This window comes from Salvelinus namaycush, unplaced genomic scaffold (genome assembly GCF_016432855.1).
Source record: "Salvelinus namaycush isolate Seneca unplaced genomic scaffold, SaNama_1.0 Scaffold671, whole genome shotgun sequence".
Classification (NCBI taxonomy): domain Eukaryota; kingdom Metazoa; phylum Chordata; class Actinopteri; order Salmoniformes; family Salmonidae; genus Salvelinus; species Salvelinus namaycush.
Genome location: NW_024061388.1, coordinates 6,823 through 32,020, shown reverse-complemented (window position 1 = coordinate 32,020; position 25,198 = coordinate 6,823). Strand labels below are relative to the sequence as shown.

The window sequence follows — 25,198 nt, the reverse complement described above, 5'->3', positions numbered from 1 at the left end:
AAAGAAATGTGTATAAACAATTACTTTGTACTATATTAATTTAACAATATATTTGGTATTGCCTTAGAACATATTGTGATGTATATAGATGTCCTAAGTTTGGAGACTTAGCTTTTTATTTTTTTTATATATATATATATATATTTTTTTTTTCGGGGTGGGATTGCAATTTGCACCGCTTCTGTAGAATCACCCATGTATAAAGCTGTAATTCATGTGTTTTTCCACAAGGAGTTGCGTTCTCGTGTAGCTACATGGATTGGACGATGTCCCTAAGCGCTGGGCCAGGGAAGTAAAATAAAAAGTACTATAAGAAAAGAAAACAGGCCTCTTAAAAGGTTAGCGTTACGAGTGGGATTGGTTCAAGCTGATCCTAGACCAGCGTTTACAGGCAACTTCTTCCTTGAGCACAGCTCAGTCAAGTCTCTAATCAAGGGTGTATGTATGGGCAGGTTGACTGACAGCATATGGGCAGGTTGACTGACAGCATGACATCAAGGCCTGCAACTTTGCATTAGTATCTGTGTTTTTATCTTGCAGTAACGGTTATTTCTTATTGTAGTCCACTCTACTGATGAGCTGTTGGGGCCGGCCAGGTTCTGGGGCTAAGGCACTGGGGATAAACATACACTACCTTTTTTATTTTCTACAAACAAACGTTTCTTTTTTTCTTGTATTTTTTACAAACCACCTCATCACCTTCACATTTGAGTTCAACATGGTGTGTTGAGACCGTAGACAAGTAGTAGTGAATATGACAGTGTCTCCCTCATGCACAGAACTAATCTTTTTATCACTACATGTAGCCAAGTTTGTATGACATTCAAATGGATCTACAGATTTAACTATTGACAGTGTTCAAGACACCTTTCCAATTCTTCTCATGATCAAGTTGTTTTTGGTGAATTGTTCAACCACATCTTAAAGACACAAATGTGGATCTTGCTACACACACAGGTGTGCATATTGCTAATTTGGTCTGGCAGCGGTTACAGTAATCTGCCAGACCGGAACAGTATTTATTTGTCACTAGCGCTGTCCTTAGTGAACCCCATTGACAAGGTCGTGTTCATTAGGCACCAAACAGAAGAAAACACACTGAAACAGGGATTACCTGTACTTGTCCAATAAGAAACATTGCAGTTCAGTTGCATGCCCTAATGAACATGGCCCAGCTCTACTTAGAGCAGTGTTACCCACAGAAAGTCAGGTTAACGGACTGACTCTTAGTTCTAATGAGGCAGACACAACCTCTCGTTCCCAGGGAGGGGGATGAGGGAGTGCTAGCCTTAGAGCTGACAATAATACTCTGGTGAAGATAGACCCAAGGACCACTGATTGATGGGGTCGGGGATCTTGTAGGCAGATTCCCAGCCTCCCTTTTCAGAACTCTTATCTAAAAGAAAGTTAAAATAGTAAAAACATACCTCTGATATATATTTTTCCTTTCAGAAGCTACGTAGGCTGCCTAGTTTGATGCACATCCCTACAGTAAAAGCTACGTAGGCTGCCTACATAGATGCACATCCCTACAGTAAAAGCTACGTAGGCTGCCTACTTAAAAGCACATCCCTACAGTAAAAGCTACGTAGGCTGCCTACATAGATGCACATCCCTACAGTAAAAGCTACGTAGACTGCCTACATAGATGCACATCCCTACAGTAAAAGCTACGTAGGCTGCCTACATAGATGCACATCCCAACAGTAAAAGCTACGTAGCATGCCTACTTAAATGCACATCCCTACAGTAAAAGCGATGTAGACTGGGAATCTGCCTACATAGATGCACATCCCTACAGTAAAAGCGATGTAGACTGGGAATCTGCCTACATAGATGCACATCCCTACAGTAAAAGCGATGTAGACTGGGAATCAGCCTACGTAGCTTCTGAAGTGAAAAAATATATCAGAGGTATGTTTTTGCCATTTTAACTTTGTTTTGATAAGACTCAGAGTTCTGAAAAGGGAAGTTAAAGGTGATTTTAAATATATTATAAATGTTTTGTTTAGATATTTTCCCCCCTCCTAACTTATGTCGACTGACTTGGGCTTTCTCCAGCAGAAATCATGTGCCCCTACTGCTGGGTCTGGACCCTGTGACATTTGTACAGTAAAATAGATACATTCCATATGTTTACAAGTAGGTACCAGATAAAGAGAGGACCTTCTTTCATGACCGCAACATGGTCTTTTTAACTTTTTACACCGTTTGCTGAGAAATTGTCCCTGAAAACATGTACAAAATTGAATTATTATTTTCTGGAATTAATATTTGGAATTCTTTAAAGTGCATTAATAAAAGTTACCCATTTCAGTCTCATGAGTACGCTTGTTTATTACCATTCTTGCCCTTGTGTTAGACTGCATATAAGTAAGAACCTGGCAATGGTGGTAGTAGTATTCAAAATGACCATGCCAACTTTACTCTGTTAAAGAAAAAAAAAGCTTTTCTCATTGAAGATATATTTGCCTACAGGCCAGTGTCGACTTAGATTGTCTGTAATCAGGAATTGAACATTGATGAAAAGTAACATGTCTGTATTGAGAATTTTTTTGGGTTTCCTTTCACTGGAGCTCTTGAAGAAGGGACACCTCACTTTTTCTTCTTTCCCTCCTTGGACTTGGGCTTCTTGCCTTTCTTATAGGGGCCCAGGCCGCGTCGCACTAATGTTCCCCTCCACCACGACTGGATCTGCAAGTGACAGACAGGGAATAAGAAAATGATTTAGTGTAATGAACAAAAGAAGAGGAGTACAGTTGTGAACAAGATGCATGGCATTAAACACTGCACTGCCACTGGATGTGATTGGTTTCCTTGCTGGGCAGGTGGTGGTGATTTATTAAAGATTGTTCAATGATTACCTTGGTGGCTGCGTCTCGCTCCATATGTTCCTTCTCCAGCTTCCTGCGTAGGGCCTCTTTCTCAATCCTGTCCTCGATGACCACCTGCTCAATGTCTCTGTACTGGAACAGAAGAAAGTACAAAGACCGAGTCAATATCCAGAGTACAATTTCTGTTCCATACGGGTATACTTTCTAAAAGCGGCAATTTGCAGTCTATTTTAGTAAAAAGCTGCTATGGAAACTCATTACATGGAGCTCCTGATGAACAGTTCTTGTGCTGACGTTGCTTCCAGAGGCAGTTTGGAACTCGGTAGTGAGTGTTGCAACCGAGGACAGACATTTTTATGCGCTTCTGGACTCGGCGGTCCCATTCTGTGAGCTTGTGTGGCCTACCACTTCGCGGCTGAGCTGTTGTTGCTCCTAGACGTTTCCACTTCACAATATGGGCACCTACAGTTGACCAGTGCAGCTCTAGCAGGGCAGAAATTTGACAAACTGACTTTTTGGAAAGGTGGCATCCTATGACAATTCCACGTTGAAAGTCGCTGAACTCTTCAGTAAGGGCCATTCTACTGCCAATGTTTGTCTATGAAGATTGTGTCACAGAACAATGAGACAGATATTTCACCAGATGTGAAGCATCTGCTTGGCGTTTCCACTCAGTACCAAATATGGTAGTGAGAGGAAGCCCACTGACCTGCAGTTGGAGAAGGTGGATTTTGGCCGACATTCTGCACATTTTCTCCTTGATGAAACATTTGATCTCAATACAGTTTTCTGTTCCCAAAACTACAATCTGTTATGAACAGAGTGGACTATGTTTTGTAGACTTTGCAAAAGGGTAAAAGTTTTTTAAAATTGCGTTGTTTAGGAGTGCAAGGGTGAATTGAGTTATTGCACAGGCGCACTTCACAGAGTAGGCGTTCCCCGACGGAAATATGTAGATGCATGCTAGAACGCGCCAATATATTGAAAACGACAGACTGTGGTCTATCTCGGGTTTAGTTATAGAATCCACTACTTTGAAGGGGTGTCCACATACTTTTGGCTATGTAGTGTACAATTCATTTAAAAGTTAAAAAAACGTATGTAGCAACTGCAGATTTCCCCTTTAATGATCTGAGGACTTGTAATAACAGTTTATTTGCAGGTGGGATGTGCAACTCAATAATAGGACGGTGTTCCTAATGTTTGGTATACTCAGTGTATATCAGGCCTACTATCCTATTCATTACCTAGTGTCAGTGCGCTAAACCGTATACTACAGAAAGAAATGGGTTGTGAGCCATGCAGACCAGGCTTGTATTCATTAGGGCACACCGAAGCAAAACATTATTCAATGGAAAATGAAAACTACTGTTTCTTTTTAGAAAAGTCCAGGTGGTCCCTCCCTATTTCAGTCTGTTTTTCCCTGTTTGGTGCCTAATGAAATCAACCCAGGCTTTGTCCTCACTTTCTTGGCCAGCTCCTGGAGCTGGGAGAGATTGTTAGCTTTTTTGTTCCTCAGGCTGTTGAGCTCCTGCTGCTTGTCCTCCATGTCTCTCTCATAGCGCTCCATCCACACCTCCAGCTTCTCATCCAGACTCTGAGAGGTGCACACAAACACACATTGTTGCAGCTTCACCTGACAGACAAATATGGCTCTGCTGACGGCCGCTGTCCACTGTTTTGTGGTTCTGAAAGTCAGATTTTGCAGTGATTTGATCTGCAGCTATTCGTGGTGCTAAATCCCAGCTATGGCCGCTATTGCTCTAGAGACAAGGGCTCATCAATTTCTTGTACAGCTCCCCCAACACATTTTTTGTGATTAAAAATGTTTTAATTGCTATTGCTGTCGTAAAGGTTGCCGAACCCTGAATAGGTGCTAGGGATTGATTTGGGATTCTACTATTGCAATAAAATAACAGCATTTAGATGGCAGCTCCAGCTCCTAACCTACTCATTCAAGGGTTTTCCTTTATTTTTAACTATTATCTACATTGTAGAATAATAGTGAAGACATCAAAACTATGAAATAACACATATGGAATCATGTTGTAACCAAAAAAGTGTTCAAATAACTCATTATATTTTATACTTTAAATAGCCACCCTTTGCCTTGATGACTGCTTTGCACACTCTTGGCATTCTCTCAAACAGCTTCACCACCTGGAATGCTTTTTCAACAGTCTTGAAGAAGTTCCCACATATGCTGAGCACTTGTTGGCTGCTTTTCTATCACTCTGCGGTCCGACTCATACCAAACCATCTCAATTTGGGTAAGGTCGGGGTTTTTGTGGAGGCCTGGTCATCTGATGCAGCACTCCATCACTCTCCTTCTTGGTCAAATAGCCCTTACACAGCCTGGAGGTGTGTTGGGTCCTTTTCCTGTTGTTTTTTAACACTTTTTTGGTTACTACATGATTCCATGTGTTATTTCATTGTTTTGATGTGTTCACTATTATTCTAGAATGTAGAAAATTAGTAAAAATAAAGAAAACCCTGGAATGAGTAGGTATTTTAACACTTTTGACCGGTACTGTATATGTCACACAAAAGATAAATTATGCTCCTATACACAAGTCATGTCATGCCATTTTCCAACCACCACTGCACACGTACTGTCTGATGTTTCTTGAGGAAAGTCTCCATCTCCATATGAACTCTCCTCTCCTCCTCCAACCTCTCCTGCAGTAGCTGAGGACAGAGGAACAATGATTACACAGATGCACATGTAGTGGTAACCATCTCTGTACATCCAAACCTCACAGTTACTACAAAGTCTGTAGCCAAGTCACACCAAAGGCTCTGTCCAGAAACACCCCCTAGCCACTTGTGTAGATCTGAAAGGATGGGATAGCTACAAGAAATGTGTAGGTATTAGCAAAAAGCAATACCTACCCAATTCTATGAGATCTTCATGGGTGGCCTGGAACAAGAATTCATCCCTGGCATTTCATCCACACCAGCCCCCATCACTACATGCGCCGCCAACTCACCCCCCCCCCCACACCCCACACACACACCCTGACCCTACACACCCTAATTAGACACTGGGAGCAGTGTTGACACATGACATTTAAATACATATGTGCACTAAGTAATATCATAGGCTAATTAACTTGAGGTTCAACATCAGAGGAAGTGGAAACTCAATACACATTAACTAGATGGCTGTTGCCCACTGGTCAGCCAAAAGCTCATTATAGATTAGTAGAACATAGAAATTGCGCAAAACTCTGTACAACAAATCTTAACAGGCCCATGGGCCGCCGGCCATGTCTTTATATAAAAATATATATTTGTGTGTGTGTGTCAATTTCGACCAGCCTACCCAACAACAAAAATGGTCCAGCCCATCTGGCATTTGTCAGAATTGCCAATCCGCCACTGCATGAGGCACTTAGACTGCGTTTACACAGGCAGCCCAATTCAGATCTTTTACCACTAATTGGTCTTTTGACCAATAAGATCAGATGTTTGCCACTAATTGGGCAAAAGATCAGATTTGGGCTGCCTGTGTAAACACAGCCTTAGGGGCTAGGGGATGATTCTGGACAGTGCCACAAAGACACACACCCTGATCTCTTCCTCCAGCTGCTTCTCAGAGTGTGTGTTGATCTTCTGTCCCTGGTACACCAGCAGCTCCGCGCTGCTCTTCACATACTTCCTCTCCAGCCCAGTCTTAGCCTTCCTCCCGTGTAGCTGGTCCTTCAGGTGGGCAGTCATCTCCTCACGTCGCTAAAGGGACAACATTAAGACAGTTTGCGCAAAGTATTACATAAGTTGCCAATACTTTGTCATGTATTTACCTGAGAATGAAAAACCGGGAGGCACCCCGATTTTCAAAGACATCGACATCTGACACCCTCAAGGAACTTGGAGCACCACCAAGAGTCAGTCAATGTGTAGCCTAATTCTAATCTTGCCCATTACTAGATTGAAAATCATATCGGGCACGTGAAGGAATGTGTCTCCGTTGTCTTCCTCAGTTATGGTACCTGCAGCTCCAGAGTTTTTTCCTTGCGGATGTCAAGCAGCTGTCTCTGAAGAGCTTTGGTCCTCCGCCGGCTGCCCTCCTCCCTGCAATACACACAGACAGCAATCAGGCTCAATGTGTAAGTGTGAGTAGACTCCTGGCATTCTCTCAACCAGCTTCATGAGGTAGTCACCTGGAATGTATTTCAATTAACAGGCGTCCCTTGTTAAATTGTTGAATTTATTTCCTTCTTATTGCATTTGAGCCAATCAGTTGTGTTGTTTCAAGGCAGGGGTGATATACAGATGATAGCCCTATTTGGTAAAAGACCAAGTCCATATTATGGCAAGAACAGCTCAAATAAGCAAAGAGAAACGACAGTCCATCATTAAGACATGAAGGTCAGTCAATGTGGACATTTTCAAGAACTTTGAAAGTTTCTTCAAGTGCAGTCGCAAAAACCATCAAGCGCTATGATGAAACTCTCTCTCATGAGGTCCGCCACAGGAAAGGAAGACCCAGAGTTACCTCTGCTGCGGGGGATAAGTTCATTAGAATTACCAGCTTCAGAAATTGCAGCCCAAATATATGCTTCAGTGTTCAAGTAACAGACACATCTCAACATCAACTGTTCAGAGGAGAATGTGTGAATCAGGCCTTCATGGTCGAATTGCTGCAAAGAAACCAATACTAAAGGACACAAATAATAAGAAGAGACTTGCTTGGGCCAAGAAACACGAGCAATGGACATTAGACTGGTGGAAATGAGTCCTTTTGGTCTGATGAGTCCAAATTTGCGATTTTTGGTTACAACCGCCGTGTCTTTGTGAGACGCAGAGTAGGTGAACGGATGACCTCCGCATGTGTGATTCCCATCGTGAAGCATGGAGGAGGAGGTGTGATGGTGCTTTGCTGGTGACACTGTCAGTGATTTATTTAGAATTCAAGGCACACTTAACCAGCATGGCTATCACAGCATTCTGCAGTGAAACACCATCCCATCTGGTTTGCGCTTAGTTCCACTATCATTTGTTTTTCAACAGGACAATGACCCAACACACTTCCAGGCTGGGTAAGGGCTATTTGACCAAGAAAGAGAGTAATGAAATGCTGCATCAGTTGACCTGCCTCCACAATCACCCAATCTCAACCCAGTGATTACTACATGATTCCATATGTGTAATTTCATAGTTTTGATGTATTCACTATTATTCTACAATGTAGAAAATAGTAAAAATAAAGAAACCCTTGAATGAGTAGGTGTGTCCAAACTTTTGACTGGTACTGTAAGTATTCAGACTCTTTACTCAGTACATTGTTGAAGTACCTTTGGCAGCGATTCCCACAGCATGATGCTGCCACCACCATGCTTCACTGTAGGGATGGTGCCAGGTTTCTTCCAGACATGGCACTTGGCATTCAGGCCAAAGAGTTCAATTTGGTTTCATCAGAGCAGAGAATCTCGTATCTCATGCTCAGAGTCCTTTAGGTGCTTTTTGGCAAACGGGCTATCATGTGCCTTTTACGGAGGAGTGGCTTCCGTCTGGCCACTACCATAAAGGCCTGATTGGTGGAGTGCTGCAGAGATGGTCGTCCTTCTGGAAGGTTCTCCCATCTCCACAGAGGAACCCTGGAGCTCTGTCAGAGTGACCATCGGGTTCTTGGTCACCTCCCTGACCAAGGCCCTTCTCCCCCGATTGCTCAGTTTGGCCGGGCGGCCAACTCTAAGAAGATTGTTGGTGGATCTAAACTTATTCCATTTAAGAATGGAGGCCACTGTGTTCTTGGGGACCTTCAATGCTGCAGAATTTTCTTTGGTACCCTTCCCCAGATCTGTGCCTTGACACAATCCTGTCTCGGAGCTCAACGGACAATTCCTTTGACCTCATGGCTTGTTTTTGCTCTGACATGCACTGTCAACTGCGGGACTTTATATAGACAGGTGTGTGACTTTCCAAATCATGTCCAATCAAATGAATTTACCACAGGTGGACTCCAATGAAGATGTAGAAACATCTCAAGGATGATCAATGATAACAGGGTGCACCTGAGCTCAATTGCGAGTCTCATGTCAAAGGGTCTGAATACTTATGTAAATAAGGCATGTTTTTTTTATTTTTATAAAAAAATTGTTCACGTCATTATGGGGTATTGCGTGTAGATTGAGGATTTTTAAAATTTTGAATAAGTCTAACGTAACAAAATGTGGGAAAATCAAGGGGTCTGAATATTTTCCAAATGCCTTGCACAGTGCTTATTCTACATTTTATTCTGTTACTGCCTGAATTCAAAATGTATTAAATAAATAAAAATGCTCACGATGTACACACAATAACCCTTTTTTTTTTATTTTTTAGAAATGTTGGCAAATGTATTTAAAATTACACCTACTCATTCAAGGGTTTTTCTTTGTTTTTACTATTTTCTACATTGTAGAATCATTTTGAAGACATCAACACTATGAAATAACACATATGGAATTATGTAGTAACCAAAAAAGTGTTAAACAAATCATTTGAGATTCTTCAAATAGCCACCCTTTGCCTTGATGACAGATTTGCGCACACTTGGCTTTCTCTCAACCAGCTTCATCTGGAATGCTTTTCCAAAAGTCTTAAAGGAGTTCCCACATATGCTGAGCACTTGTTGGCTGCTTTTCACTCTGTGGTCCGACTCATCCTAAACCATCTCAATTTAGTTGAGGTCGGGGGATTGTGGCGGGCCAGGTCATCTGATGCAGCATTCCATCACTCTCCTTCTTGGTCAAATAGCCCTTACACAGCCTGGAGGTGTGTTGGGTCATTGTCCTGTTGAAAAACAAATGATAGTCCCACTAAGCCCGGGTGGCAGGTAGCCTAGTGGTTAGAGCGTTGGACTAGTAACTGAAAGGTTGCAAGATCGAATCCCCGAGCTGACAAGGTAAAAATCTGTCGTTCTCCTCCTGAACAAGGCAGTTAACCCACTGTTCCTAGGCTGTAATTGTAAATAAGAATTTGTTCTTAACTGACTTGCCTAGTTAAATAAAGGTTCAATTAAAAATATATGTATTATTTTGACCTAAATTGCTTTTGTTTTAGAGATGAGTACTGAATTGGATTTAAAATTGTCCCATACAATAAGGGGATCTTCTATACCTATTAGAGGTCGTCTGATTAACTAGGGCCGATTTCATGTTTTCATAACAATCGGTAATCAGCAGCATGCTCGTAAGCATTCATTCAAACAGCACTTTCCTGCATTTTCCAGCAGCTCTTAGCAATGCTTGAAGCACTGTGCTGTTTATGACTTCAAGCCTATCAACTACCGAGATTGGGATGGGAATACTAAAGTGCCTATAAGAGCATCAAATAGTCTAAGGTACATTAAATACAAATGGTATAGAGAGAAATAGTCGACGCGTCATAATTCCTATAATAACTACAACCTAAAACTTCTTAACTGGGAATATTGAACCACCAGTTTTCATATGTTCAGAGCAAGGAACATAAACGTTAGCTTTTTTACATGACACATATTGCACTTTTACTTTGTTCCCAACACTGTGTTTTTGCATTATTTAAACCAAATTGAGCATGTTTCATTATTTATTTGAGACTACATAGATTTTAGTTATGTATTATATTAAGTTAAAATAAAAGTGTTAATTTAGTATTGTTGTAATTGTCATTATTACATACACATATATATAAAAAAATCGGCCGATTTAATCGGTATCAGCTTTTTTTGGTCCTCCAATAATCGGTATCGGCGTTGAAAAATCATAATCGGTCGACCTCTAATACCTACAGTGGGGCAAAAAAGTATTTAGTCAGCCACCAACTGTGCAAGTTCTCCCACTTAAAAAGATGAGAGAGGCCTGTAATTTTCATCATAGGTACACTTCAACTATGACAGACAAAATTTGGAGAAAAAAAATCCAGAAAATCACATTGTAGGATTTTTAATGAATTTATTTGCAAATTATGGTGGAAAATAAGTATTTGGTCACCTACAAACAAGCAAGATTTCTGGCTCTCACAGACCTGTAACTTCTTCTTTAGGAGGCTCCTCTGTCCTCCACTCGTTATCTGTATTAATGGCACCTGTTTGAACTTGTTATCAGTATTAAAGACACCTGTCCACAACCTCAAACAGTCACACTCCAAACCCCACTATGGCCAAGACCAAAGAGCTGTCAAAGGACACCAGAAACAAAATTGTAGACCTGCACCAGGCTGGGAAGACTGAATCTGCAATAGGTAAGCAGCTTGGTTTGAAGAAATCAACTGTGGGAGCAATTATTAGGAAATGGAAGACATACAAGACCACTGATAATCTCCCTCGATCTGGGGCTCCACGCAAGATCTCACCCCGTGGGGTCAAAATGATCACAAGAACGGTGAGCAAAAATCCCAGAACCACACGGGGGGACCTAGTGAATGACCTGCAGAGAGCTGGGACCAAAGTAACAAAGCCTACCATCAGTAACACACTACGCCGCCAGGGACTCAAATCCTGCAGTGCCAGACGTGTCCCCCTGCTTAAGCCAGTACATGTCCAGGCCCGTCTGAAGTTTGCTAGAGAGCATTTGGATGATCCAGAAGAAGATTGGGAGAATGTCATATGGTCAGATGAAACCAAAATATAACTTTTTGGTAAAAACTCAACTCGTCGTGTTTGGAGGACAAAGAATGCTGAGTTGCATCCAAAGAACACCATACCTACTGTGAAGCATGGGGGTGGAAACATCATGCTTTGGGGCTGTTTTTCTGCAAAGGGACCAGGACGACTGATCCGTGTAAAGGAAAGAATGAATGGGGCCATGTATCGTGAGATTTTGAGTGAAAACCTCCTTCCATCAGCAAGGGAATTGAAGATGAAACGTGGCTGGGTCTTTCAGCATGACAATGATCCCAAACACACCGCCCGGGCAACGAAGGAGTGGCTTCGTAAGAAGCATTTCAAGGTCCTGGAGTGGCCTAGCCAGTCTCCAGATCTCAACCCCATAGAAATTCTTTGGAGGGAGTTGAAAGTCCGTGTTGCCCAGCAACAGCCCCAAAACATCACTGCTCTAGAGGAGATCTGCATGGAGGAATGGGCCAAAATACCAGCAACAGTGTGTGAAAACCTTGTGAAGACTTACAGAAAACGTTTGACCTCTGTCATTGCCAACAAAGGGTATATAACAAAGTATTGAGATTTTGTTATTGACCAAATACTTATTTTCCACCATAATTTGCAAATAAATTCATTAAAAATCCTACAATGTGATTTTCTGGATTTTTTTTCTCATTTTGTCTGTCATAGTTGAAGTGTACCTATGATGAAAATTACAGGCCTCTCTCATCTTTTTAAGTGGGAGAACTTGCACAATTGGTGGCTGACTAAATACTTTTTTGCCCCACTGTATGTTTTGTCGGAAATAGTCAGTTATAAATACTTCTGTCCTAGTTAAAAACAAGTTGTCATCCATTAGGCTTTAACTACATTTTCAATATCCTAGCCCACGTGGAAATTCTGTAAGAGTAATATATATGCCAATTATTTGATGCTCCGACTGCAATCTGTCCCCTATCAACACTAACTTTTGGTGCCAGAGAGAAAGTAGTCAAGACGACTAAATTGATTGAGCCTCTGCCATGTATATCTCACTAGGTCAGGATATTTAAGCCTCCATATATCCACTAGTTCCAATATATCCATGATATTCGGGATTTCCTTAAGTGTATGAAGGGGATAGTTTGTAGTGTCATTTCCTTTACGGTCCATAGCGGTATTTAAAACCGTAATATAATCTCCCACCATGATAATACAGTCTTGTATAGCTTGTATGGTTGATAAACTATTATATATATTTTCAAAGAAGCGTGGATCATCATAATTTGGTCCGTAAAGGTTAATGAGCCATATCTGTTTATGGTCCAATAACATACACTGCTCCAAAAAATAAAGGGAACACTTAAACAACACAATGTAACTCCAAGTCAATCACACTTCTGTGAAATCAAACTGTCCACTTAGGAAGCAACACTGATTGACAATAAATTTCACATGCTGTTGTGCAAATGGAATAGACAAAAGGTGGAAATTATAGGCAATTAGCAAGACACCCCCAATAAAGGAGTGGTTCTGCAGGTGGTGACCACAGACCACTTCTCAGTTCCTATGCTTCCTGGCTGATGTTTTGGTCACTTTTGAATGCTGGCGGTGCTTTCACTCTAGTGGTAGCATGAGACGGAGTCTACAACCCACACAAGTGGCTCAGGTAGTGCAGCTCATCCAGGATGGCACATTAATGCGAGCTGTGGCAAGAAGGTTTGCTGTGTCTGTCAGCGTAGTGTCCAGAGCATGGAGGCGCTACCAGGAGACAGGCCAGTACATCAGGAGACGTGGAGGAGGCCGTAGGAGGGCAACAACCCAGCAGCAGGACCGCTACCTCCGCCTTTGTGCAAGGAGGAGCAGGTGGAGCACTGCCAGAGCCCTGCAAAATGACCTCCAGCAGGCCACAAATGTGCATGTGTCTGCTCAAACGGTCAGAAACAGACTCCATGAGGGTGGTATGAGGGCCCGACGTCCACAGGTGGGGGTTTTGCTTACAGCCCAACACCGTGCAGGACGTTTGGCATTTGCCAGAGAACACCAGGATTGGCAAATTCACCACTGGTGCCCTGTGCTCTTCACAGATGAAAGCAGGTTCACACTGAGCACGTGACAGACGTGACAGAGTCTGGAGACGCCGTGGAGAACGTTCTGCTGCCTGCAACATCCTCCAGCATGACCGATTTGGCGGTGGGTCAGTCATGGTGTGGGGTGGCATTTCTTTGGGGGCCGCACAGCCCTCCATGTGCTCGCCAGAGGTAGCCTGATTGCCATTAGGTACCGAGATGAGATCCTCAGACCCCTTGTGAGACCATATGCTGGTGCGGTTGGCCCTGGGTTCCTCCTAATGCAAGACAATGCTAGACCTCATGTGGCTGGAGTGTGTCAGCAGTTATTGCAAGAGGAAGGCATTGATGCTATGGACTGGCCCGCCCGTTCCCCAGACCTGAATCCAATTGAGCACATCTGGGACATCATGTCTCGCTCCATCCACCAACGCCACGTTGCACCACAGACTGTCCAGGAGTTGGCGGATGCTTTAGTCCAGGTCTGGGAGGAGATCCCTCAGGAGACCATCCGCCACCTCATCAGGAGCATGCCCAGGCGTTGTAGGGAGGTCATACAGGCACGTGGAGGCCACACACACTACTGAGCCTCATTTTGACTTGTTTTAAGGACATTACATCAAAGTTGGATCAGCCTGTAGTGTGGTTTTCCACTTTAATTTTGAGTGTGACTCCAAATCCAGACCTCCATGGGTTGATACATTTGATTTCCATTGATCATTTTTGTGTGATTTTGTTGTCAGCACATTCAACTATGTAAAGAAAAAAGTATTTAATAAGAATATTTCATTCATTCAGATCTAGGATGTGTTATTTTAGTGTTCCCTTTATTTTTTTGAGCAGTGTATTTACATTCACCCATCTACCTTGATGATCTGTTTGGACAATTTGCACATTCGGATCAAAATTACTGTTAATTAATATCATTACCCCTTTCGAGTTTCTTTGCCCATGGGAGAAATATATTTCGCCTCCCTAGTCCTTTTTCCACACAACTTCATCTAAAATAGTTGAATGAGTTTCCTGTAAACAATATATATTAAACTTCTTCTCTTTTAGCCAGGTAAATACTGATCGTCTTTTCTTATTATCTGCTAAGCCATTCATTGTAACTGGCTATACTTATTTCACCATTTACCATATTGAGATACAAGTTTCAAATCTATTTATCATAATATATGTTTGTAAACTCACCATTTAAAAGTACCATAGTGATTGAGTGTCCATATAGCTATACCATGATATTTGCATTGCTACTAAGTAAACCTCCAATTGTTCCCCACTATTCAGTTGTTCCATCACTGAGCCCAACTCAAGAAAGAACTTGATATACAGTTGAAGCTGTTTGAGAAGGCATGCAAAACGTAGCAATAATAGGGAGATTTGATTAACCATTGTCACGTCCTAGCTGATGAAACTCAGCTACACCCCAACGGTCCCCCGTTGTGACCATATTCCCAAGCATCTCTGTGTTGTCAGACCTTTGCCACCAGGGCCACAATAATATGCCCCCTCTCTGATTGTCCGAGTGTGACCCCCTCCCCATTGGTTACTGCAGCTAGTGTTGCCAGCACTGCCACTGCCTGGGTGGGGACACCCCACTGGAATCTCCACCAGTTAGGTACAAGGTCTTCAAGGTTCTCATTAGCAGCTTTGAGAATTTCCTTGTATATTATGCTCTCCCATCAGGGGGATTTGGCTTTGTAGGACCAACCCTGCCAGGCAGGCTCAGAATCTTGAGTGTGTGGTGCTGCTTTAGTAGGTCTCAGACCACATTCATCTTTCTGATTTGGCTGCGTATAGGCTACTTACGGTAGGTCCATAAAACAGATAAGGACTTCTCCTTAGCGTATGGGTCGCTCAGGTATAGGGTTGGGGATAGGCCAATAAATAAATCAACTACATGTATGATATATTTTAAAATGTATATCCCACATCTGCACAAAATTGAAAGCTCTCATAACCCCTGCTCACAAGCACACATGGGCTCTGGGATTTGCAACCACTATCCTTTTTCACTGACTCAACTCCACACTTTTTCAAACACAAAAACACACACCCCACCTTCCATCACAATACTCCTGCACATACCCACATACTGTGTCCTCTGTGTTTTATCTCTTCCATGTTGATTCAGTACTTTTGTGTTCCAGTTCCTTGTATTTTAAGATGTACAATTTAGTTAATTATCCTTTCTTCAATGCTATCTTATCAATTCATAAAATACAATAAATGGAAAGTCTAATACTAATTATTTTTCCAACATTCCCTACCTAGAATGGTATAGTGTAGTTGTAGTATATTTATTTAAATTGTTGTATTTTATTGCTTTTCTAGATATTTTTTTAAATTACAATCCCAACCATGGCTAATATTGAGTGTTTCATTATTAGAAACCTCTATGGGAACTTTGTAATATTTAGAATAGCCACGGAGTAGTCTGTGTCTCGGAACATTTGGTTATCAATATACAGTTTATAGACTACGAGAGCTACACTTTTCCTTTTTAATATCTTCTCCTTGAAGATTGGGTACAGAGCTTTGCGCCGTTCTGCAATTTCCTTCGGAACTTATCATTCATGTCTATTTTCATGCCAGTGAGTCTTTTACCCAGGCTTTCAACCATTATTTTATCTTTAAAGAAAGCAAATTTGGCAAAGATTGGGCGCTCATATCTCGGGTCCTCTCTGTCCGAAACAGTGTACACGTTCAAGTTGGATTTTGTCAACAGCTTCGCGTGGGTTCTGAAGCGCTGTAAGAAGGAATTCCTTCACCACATTTTCAGGAACTTCTCCTTTTTCTTGGATAGCAGTAAGTACCATATTTTCTCTCATAGATCTATTCTGTATGTCAAGTAAGGCTTCTCTCAGAAAGATGTTCTCCTTTAAGTTCATTTAACGTCCATTTCAATCTTATTGACTGTCCCTTTAAGCTTGTTTGTTTCTTTCTCCATTGTCGCAGCTTTTTCGTCACTCGTCTCGAGGCTCGCCTTCAACTCCTTTATATATTTCCTAACTAATTCAAGTACCGTAATTGCTGGACTATTAAGCGCACCTGAATATAAGCCGCACCCACTGAATAAAAAAAAAAAAAGTATTTTGTACATAAATAAGCCGCACGTGTCTATAAGCCGCAGGTGCCTACCGGTACATTGAAACAAATGAACTTTACACAGCCTTTAAACGAAACACGGGTTGTAACAAAAATAAATAGGCTTTAACGAAACACGGCTTGTAACAAAAATAAATAGGCTTTAACGAAACAGGCTTGTAACATTTTTTTTTTTTTTTTAAATAGCAGTAAACAGTAGCCTACCAAGAAAGTCCTTGGTCACTATCTTCCTCCTGTGCACTGAAACCACTGAAGTCATCTCCTTTGGTGTCGGAGTTGAATAGCCTCAGAATTGCTTCATCCGATGTTGGATCGTTTTCATTGTCGCTCTCCTCACTTTCATCCGGAGGCAAATTCCCCGCTGAGCTCATGCTGCCCTCTTCAATACGCAGCAGCTCCACGCTGTCAGGACCCACTGGCAGACTTGACCATAAGTCGCTCTTCGCATGCGGCCCGTTTTAGTGAAGGATTTCTCCCCACTTGTCATCCAAGCCTCATTTTCTAGTTCGGGCCATCTGCTTTTCTTTCCTCTGAAAGCTTTTGTTGTCTTTTTGCACTAAGTCAGTTTCTCACGCTGCTGTTTCCAACGTCTTATCATCGACTCATTAAGGCCAAGCTCCCGTGCAGCAGCTCTATTTCCTTTTCCAACAGCCAGATCGATCGCCTTCAAATTGAAAGCTGCATCATATGCATTTCTCCGTGTCTTTGCCATGATGAGGGTGACAAAATGACTACCGTAATCAGAATGATGGAAAGTTTGAGCGCGCTCGATTTACGTCACATTATGTGACGGTGCTCAGTTTTTTGGCGGCATGAATTTGTGAAAGCGGGAAAAATCCATAAATTAGCCGGGTCATTGTATAAAGCGCAAGGTTCATAGCGTGGGAAAAAAGTAGCGGCTTATAGTCCGGAAATTACGGTATGCAGTTTGTCATCGATCGATTTTAAAAGATTGGTTTCCACCGTAACCATTCCCGGTAGTGAAAAGCATAAATCGTCTGTGTCCGTCAGTCTCATTTTCTTTTGGAGATTGGTTCTCCTTGTTTACTCTGTCATGTTTGGTGTTGCTTGTTGTTGTAATATTTGTCGATACATTTCTTAAGCCTGATGAGTTGTTTTGTGTTATCCAGATTGAAGGTTATTACCCACGAGTATGTAAAGTTCTAATATTTAGTCTTACAGATATTGAATATATTATGATTCTATCTTGAGGCAATCTGCACCGCTGTGTAGAGTCTGCCATCTTACCTCCGTTCCCATCTAGTGGATTTTTTTTTAACACCGGCTATTTCTTTTCACTTTGTCATACAGGCCAGGAATATGGAGTGAATGCAATGTTGTTGATCTCTTTGTATTTCCAAGTATTGGGATCATGTTATGGGTATGCTTGTCACCGGCAGGAACTGAGGAGTTTGTTAGGATCAAAATAAATATGAAAGAAGAAAAGCCCAGTTAAAAAGTTACAGAGAAACCCACCTCAGTCTTCTGTGAACAACTACACACATTTTTATGCAAAAGACACCAGAAGGGCTTTCCAAGAGGTGTTGACTGTTCCTGAGTGGTCTAGTCTCAGTCCTGACTTAAATCTGCTTAAAAAAAATCAGAGACGAGGTTTAAATATCGCTTTCCGTCAATGATCCCCAACCAAATGTAATGAACTTTCGCAATTTTGACAAAAACAATGGATATATTTTGCCCTAAGAGTTGTGCAAAGTTGGTAGAATTCACAGCTGTAATGTCTGCTAAAGGTGCTTCCACCAAGTATTTAAGATTTACGTCGGCCTCAGCCCGATCAAATCCTGCCAGTCTGCACAGCGCGATATCAACCCAGAGCATATCGGACTGATTTTTCTCCACGATATCTCCGGATTCCTACCGCAAGCTCTGAAACTTTACACCGGATCATCGCAGCTAGCTAGCTGCTATCCGAGTGGCTAAAACTGGCTAACGTTTATGTCCCGAAGCAAGCACCAGTTAGCCTGGAGCTAGCCTCGAGCTAGGCCCATCACCTGGCTAGCCGCAGAGATCCATCAGTCAATTCCTGGGCTACAATACCTCTTTTGCAATTTGGCCTGGACCCCTTTACTGCCGACACGGATCCACGCTGATCCATTACAACTGGTCTGCCGACGTAACCGTCCGAGGGGGTTTCTACAGGCTCTTCCGTTGCGACGTCCCCCTGAGGCCCATCTGCTAGCCTGCTAGCCCCGGCCTGCTAGCTGTCTGAATTGCCGTGTCTTCAGCTCGCAAACTTACTCAATGGACCCTATGATCACTCGGCTACACATGCCTCTCCCTAATGTCATTATGTTGGTTAGTGATTATTGTCTTATTTCACTGTAGAGCCTCCAGCTCTGCTCAATATGCCTTAGCTAGCCCTTTTGTTCCACCCCTCACACATGCGGTGACCTCACCTGGCTTAAATGGTGCCTCTAAGAACAAAACCTCTCTGATCGTCACTCAATGCCTAGGTGTACCTCCACTGTACTCACATCCTACCATACCCTTGTCTGTACATTATGCATTGAATCTATTCTTCCGCGGCCAGAAATCTGCTCCTTTTACTCTCTGTTCCAAACACACTAGACGACCAGTTCTTTTAGCCTTTAGGCGTACACTTATCCTACTCCTCCTCTGTTCCTCTGGTGATGTAGAAGTTAACCCAGGCCCTGCAGCCCCCAGCATCACTCCCAATCCCCATGCGCTCTCATTTGTTGACTTGGTTTCATGCATGTTAACATTAGAAACATCCTCCCTAAGTTTGTTTTATTCACTGCTTTAGCACACTCCGCCAACCCGGATGCCCTAGCTGTGTCATAATCCTAGCTTAGGAAGGCCACCAAAAATCCTGAAATTTCCATCCCTAACTATAACAGTTTCCGACAAGGTAGAAGTGCCAAAGGTGGCGGAGTTGCAATCTACTGCAGAGAGAGCCTGCAGAGTTCTGTCATACTATCCAGGTCTGTGCCTAAACAATTCGAGCTTATACTTTTGAAAATCCACCTTTCCAGAAACAAGTCTCTCACCGTTACCGCTTGTTATAGACCCCTTCAGCCCCCAGCTGTGCCCTGGACACCATATGTGAATTAATCGCCCCCATCTATCTTCAGAGTTCGTACTGTTAGGTGACCTAAACTGGGACATGCTTAACACCCCGGCCGTCCTACAATCTAAGCTAGATGCCCTCAATCTCACACAAATTATCAAGGAACCTACCAGATACAACACTAAATCCGTAACCAACCTCTTAGATATCATCCTGACCAACTTACCCTCTAAATACCTCTGCTGTCTTCAACCAGGATCTCAGTGATCACTGCCTCATTGCCTGCGTGCGTAATGGGTCCACGGTCAAACGACCACCCCTCATCACTGTCAAACGCTCCCTAAAACACTTCAGCGAGCAGGCCTTTCTAATCAACCTGGCCCGCGTATCCTGGAAGGATATTGACCTCATCCTGTCAGTAGAGGATGCCTGGTTGCTCTTCAAAAGTTCTTTACTCACCATCTTAAATATGCATGCCCATTCAAAAAATGTAGAACTAAGAAACAGATATAGCCCTTGGTTCACCCCAGACTTGACTGCCCTTGACCAGAAATGTGCATCCTGTAGCACTAATTCCAAAAAGTTTTTGGGACACTTAAGTCCATTGAGAATAAGAGCACCTCCTCCCAGCTGCCCACTTCACTGAGGATAGGAAACACTGTCACCACCGTTAAATCTCCGATAATCAATAGTTTCAATAAGGATTTTTCTACTGCTGGCCATGCTTTCCACCTGGCTACCCCTACTCCGGCCAACATCTCAGCACCCCCTGCAGCAACTTGCCCAAGCCCCCCCCCCCCCCCCCTCGCCGCCTCCCCCACCCAAATACAGACAGCTGATGTTCTGTAAGAGCTGCAAAATCTGGATCCCTACAAATCAGCTGGGCTAGACAATCTGCACCCTCTCTTTCTAAAATGATCTGCCGAAATTGTTGCAACTCCTATTACTAGCCTATTCAACCTCTCGTATCGTCTGAGATCCCCAAAGATTGGAAAGCTGCCACGGTCATCCCACTCTTCAAAGGGGGAGACACTCTAGACCCAAACTGTTATAGACCTATATCCATCCTGCCCTGCCTTTCTAAAATCTTCAAAAGCCAAGTTAATAAACAGATCACTGACCATTTCAAATCCCACCATACCTTCTCCACTATGCAATCTGGTTTCCGAGCTGGTCATGGGTGCACCTCAGCCACGCTCAAGGTCCTAAAAGATATCATAACCGCCATCGAAAAAAGACAGTACTGTGCAGCCGTCTTCATTGACCTGGCCAAGGCTGTCGACTCTGTCAATCACCGCATTCTTATCGGCAGACTCAATAGACTTGGTTTCTCAAATGACTGCCTCGCTTGGTTCACCAACTATTTCTCTGATAGAGTTCAGTGTGTCAAATTGGAGGGCCTGTTGTCCAGACCTCTGGCAGTCTCTATGGGGGTGGCACAGGGTTCAATTCTCGGGCCTACTCTTTTCTCTGTATATATCAATGACGTCGCTCTTGCTGCTGGTGATTCTCTGATCCACCTCTACGCAGACGACACCATTTTGTATACATCTGGCCCTTCTTTGGACATTGTGCTAACAAACCTCCAAACGAGCTTCAAAGCCATACAACACTCCTTCCGTGGCCTCCAACTGCTTTTAAATGCTAGTAAAACTAAATGCATGCTCTTGAACCGATTTCTGCCCGCACCCTCCCGCCCGACTAGCATCACTACTCTGGACGGTTCTGACCTAGAATATGTGGACAATTACAAATACCAGGTGTCTGGTTAGACTGTAAACTCTCCTTCCAGACTCACATTAAGCATCTCCAATCCAAAATTAAATCTGGAATAGGCTTCCTATTTCGCAACAAAGTCTCCTTCACTTATGCTGCCAAACATACCCTCGTAAAACTAACTATCCTACCGATCCTTGACTTCGGCAATGTCATTTACAAAATAGCCTCCAACACTCTACTCAGCAAACTGGATGTAGTCTATCACAGTGCCATCCGTTTTGTCACCAAAGCCCCATATACTACCCACCACTGCGACATGTTTGCTATGCTCTCGCTGGCTGGCCCTCACTACATATTTATTTTTTGGGAAAATGTTCTATAACTTTCTTTCACTTTGAAAATGTGGAGTAGGTTGTGTAGATCTATCGGAAAAAACATCAAATGTAATCCCTTTTTAGATTGAATTTTAAGGCAGACACTGTATGCAAGTCCTATAATAAGCAAAGACAAATTATAGCTCTGTTTTCAATCAAAATAAAACAGGCTCATAGAAATGGCTGGAACGGTATCATACACATCCATGCATTTGATACCATTCCATTTACAACATTCCAGATATTATTACAAGCCACCCTCCCCTCAGCAGCCTCCTCTTTGTGTGGGATTTGAAAGAATTGACTATTGCCTGCACAGACAATGAATTATTAGCCTACATATTCATATTGACCATAACCTGACCTGATTATTATGTCCAGGAGGTTGGCCTTCCTTCTTTTCTCTTCTTCCACAGCGAAAAGCAAGCTGTGAAAGGTCCCTTTCTCTTGCAGCTCTGCCAACACATCAGCAATCACGTGACCCACAAACTGACTGTATGCCAGGAAGACAGAGAGAGAGAGAGAGAGAGAGCATGATCGTTATGTATGAGGTAGATGGCATACAGGGTACTTTTTGGATTCACAGTTAATACAGTCTGCTCTGCACCTTGGAAATGTTTGACAAATGTAAACGATGGCAATGTGTTTAGTTCAGTGGTTAACCTGAAAAAGATCCCAATGAAAAGTTGTCTCGTGCATAATAAATCATAATACATCTCTGTTTGAAGCACAGAGTTGTGGGCTTCTATTTTATTAAATTGTCTGGAACCTAGCTCTGGTCCAAGTCGGAACGTGCACTAAAGCCCCGAACAAGAGCTATCTGGAACCCACACCTGTCTCTCTGCACCTTGGCCAGGTTGTCAGGGGACAGTGGGTCCTCCTCTAGCGTGCGGTTCAGTTCCTTCTGGGATCTGTGCAGCTCACGGGTGGCATCTGACAGTCTCCCAGACTCTCTCTCAAACTGACGGGCTGCTTTCAGGTTCTGCTCTGCCCCTTTCTGCTGTTCAAGGACCTGTCCAATGTCGGCTGACACAAACTTCCACAAAAACATATGAATACGGGCTGAATAGGAGAAAATTACAGCTTAGATAGCAAGCATACCATTAATTTGCTAAAGACGCATCATCGCTTGAAAAAGCCAATTGACATTAGCTCCGCGTATAATGTTAGCTGAGGATAATCAGATAATACCTTATCAGCTTCTGGACGACCCCTGTAGGTGTCGGGCATGATGTGACCCAGCACTGACAGCTGTGCCTCACAGTCCTGGAGCACTGTACACACTCTGAGCAGCTCTACCCCAGACAAAGGAACCGACATCCTGATGGTCTGTGAACACTGAATTCGAGCGAAATTAGCCAAGCAATTTACAACATCACCTATCTAGCTAGCTACTAACGATACCGTTTTCTAACTGTGACATTTTTGTGTTAGAAAATATCCTGGGCAAAATGCTCAATAACACAATCAACAGATTCGTAGCTAGGTATATTTCTTACGTGTCTTCACGGAACGTGTTGAAGTTTACTAGCTATATTTATGCACAATAAAAGGCCAGTAGTTTAACTAGAGCATAGTTTAGCTTGTCTAGCAGCACACTTGGTAGTTTACCCCGGTTACCCTGGTAACGCACAACATTTGATTATTGTTTTCAAAAATGACAAATTCTTATCTACTTTGATTATTATGTTGTGTGAAACGCACGAGAATGCAATAAAGTGACAGTTGAATAGTTAGATACAAATAAATACATGTTTTGATTATGCGTTTCTGTCGTAACCGACTACGTGAATTTCCCAGCATTCCATTCCAATTTCCTTTTCTGCCATTTTTCTTACAGTGAAGGTGAGAATTACAAAAGGCCACTTTTATAAAATCGAAATGTCTATGTTATTAAGTCTACATTTGGCATAATGTAGTATAACTCACTCACACAAACACGAGTCCAGCTCTTTGGCAGATTTTCAGTCTGTGTTGTCTCTCTGTTCAGTTTTTCACAAATGTTTTTTGGCCTCCTCCACGTCTCCTGATGTACTGGCCTGTCTCCTGGTAGCGCCTCCATGCTCTGGACACTACGCTGACAGACACAGCAAACCTTCTTGCCACAGCTCGCATTGATGTGCCATCCTGGATGAGCTGCACTACCTGAGCCACTTGTGTGGGTTGTAGACTCCGTCTCATGCTACCACTAGAGTGAAAGCACCGCCAGCATTCAAAGTGACCAAAACATCAGCCAGGAAGCATAGGAACTGAGAAGTGGTCTGTGGTCACCACCTGCAGAACCACTCATTTTTTGGGGGTGTCTTGCTAATTGCCTATAATTTCCACCTTTTGTCTATTCCATTTGCACAACAGCATGTGAAATTTATTGTCAATCAGTGTTGCTTCCTAAGTGGACAGTTTGATTTCACAGAAGTGTGATTGACTTGGAGTTACATTGTGTTTAAGTGTTCCCTTTATGTTTTGGAGCAGTGTATTAATACATGGCTATAATCAGTAGGTGTTATATGTAGAGTTAGCGACCAAGCCTATGTGTTGAGGTGCTCCCACAATAATGTGATTTGTACCACATCTAGGGCTGTGGTGGTCATAAAATCTTGTCAGCTGGTTGTCATGCAAAAGCTGCCTGTCTCACGGTAATTTACTGTTAATTAACATCAACACGTTTAACATTTCCAGGTATCCATGCAAACATGACGCTGATGCACACCTTTGGAACATCTACATTTTAAAAAAGTATAATAAATCAATTCAATATACACCATCACAGTAAGTCCATGATTTGTTCTAGGCAGGTCTAAAGAAACATGATGATATGAAGAAAATGTATTTCAGAAGAACAGAACATGAGTTAGCCTACTGTATGTTATCTGGCTGTGAGCCATGCCATAGGCTGTAGGTTTGTTCATTTAGCAGACAAGATACTTTTGTATATATAGTGTATGTGGACACCCGATGAATGAGTGGATTTGGCTATTTCAGCCACACCCTTTGCTGACAGTTGTGTGAAATGGAGCACATAGCCATGCAATCTCCATAGACAAATATTGTCAGTAGAACGGCCTTTCTGAAGAGCTCAGTCACTTTCAATGTGGCACCGTCATAGGATGCTATGGCTATGTTGAGCATAAAAGTGATCATTTGAACAGGTCCTATACACTAGATTTAGAGTTATTTGGCAACTTTAGTTGTGAATGATATAAACCATAGAATGTCTTAGAAATCAAAAGATATATGGGCTGCATGTGACTATAGGCTATTGATCATTTGAGAAAGTCACAAAAAAGCTTGCCACTTTTCCGCTGGTTCATTTCACTCATGTCAGGTAGGCTACTCCGGTTATTTTGCCTTGACAGGTGATATTCCGCCCAAACTCTGTATGTCATGGCCCTCTCCAACCCTGTTCCTGCAGCTACAGTATGCTTAATTTGGGAAACCAAGTGAAAACTGTTCGGGAACATCGATAGTGACATGTTTTCACAATGCAACTTATTAATAAA

General features: G+C 42.6%; 1 protein-coding gene across 1 annotated transcript; it reads right to left on the bottom strand.

The window, feature by feature from the left end:
• Nucleotides 1-1,901: 1,901 nt before the first annotated feature.
• Nucleotides 1,902-23,277, bottom strand: LOC120042401 (dynein regulatory complex protein 9-like). Its single transcript, XM_038987234.1, has 9 exons — nucleotides 22,838-23,277; nucleotides 22,532-22,760; nucleotides 22,063-22,191; nucleotides 6,827-6,908; nucleotides 6,405-6,566; nucleotides 5,448-5,522; nucleotides 4,300-4,431; nucleotides 2,865-2,966; nucleotides 1,902-2,694 (listed from the first exon to the last, which is right to left on the bottom strand). The coding sequence occupies exons 1-9, from the start codon at nucleotides 23,016-23,018 to the stop codon at nucleotides 2,596-2,598; spliced, it is 1,191 nt and encodes a 396-aa protein (XP_038843162.1). The 5' UTR covers nucleotides 23,019-23,277; the 3' UTR covers nucleotides 1,902-2,595.
• Nucleotides 23,278-25,198: the final 1,921 nt, after the last annotated feature.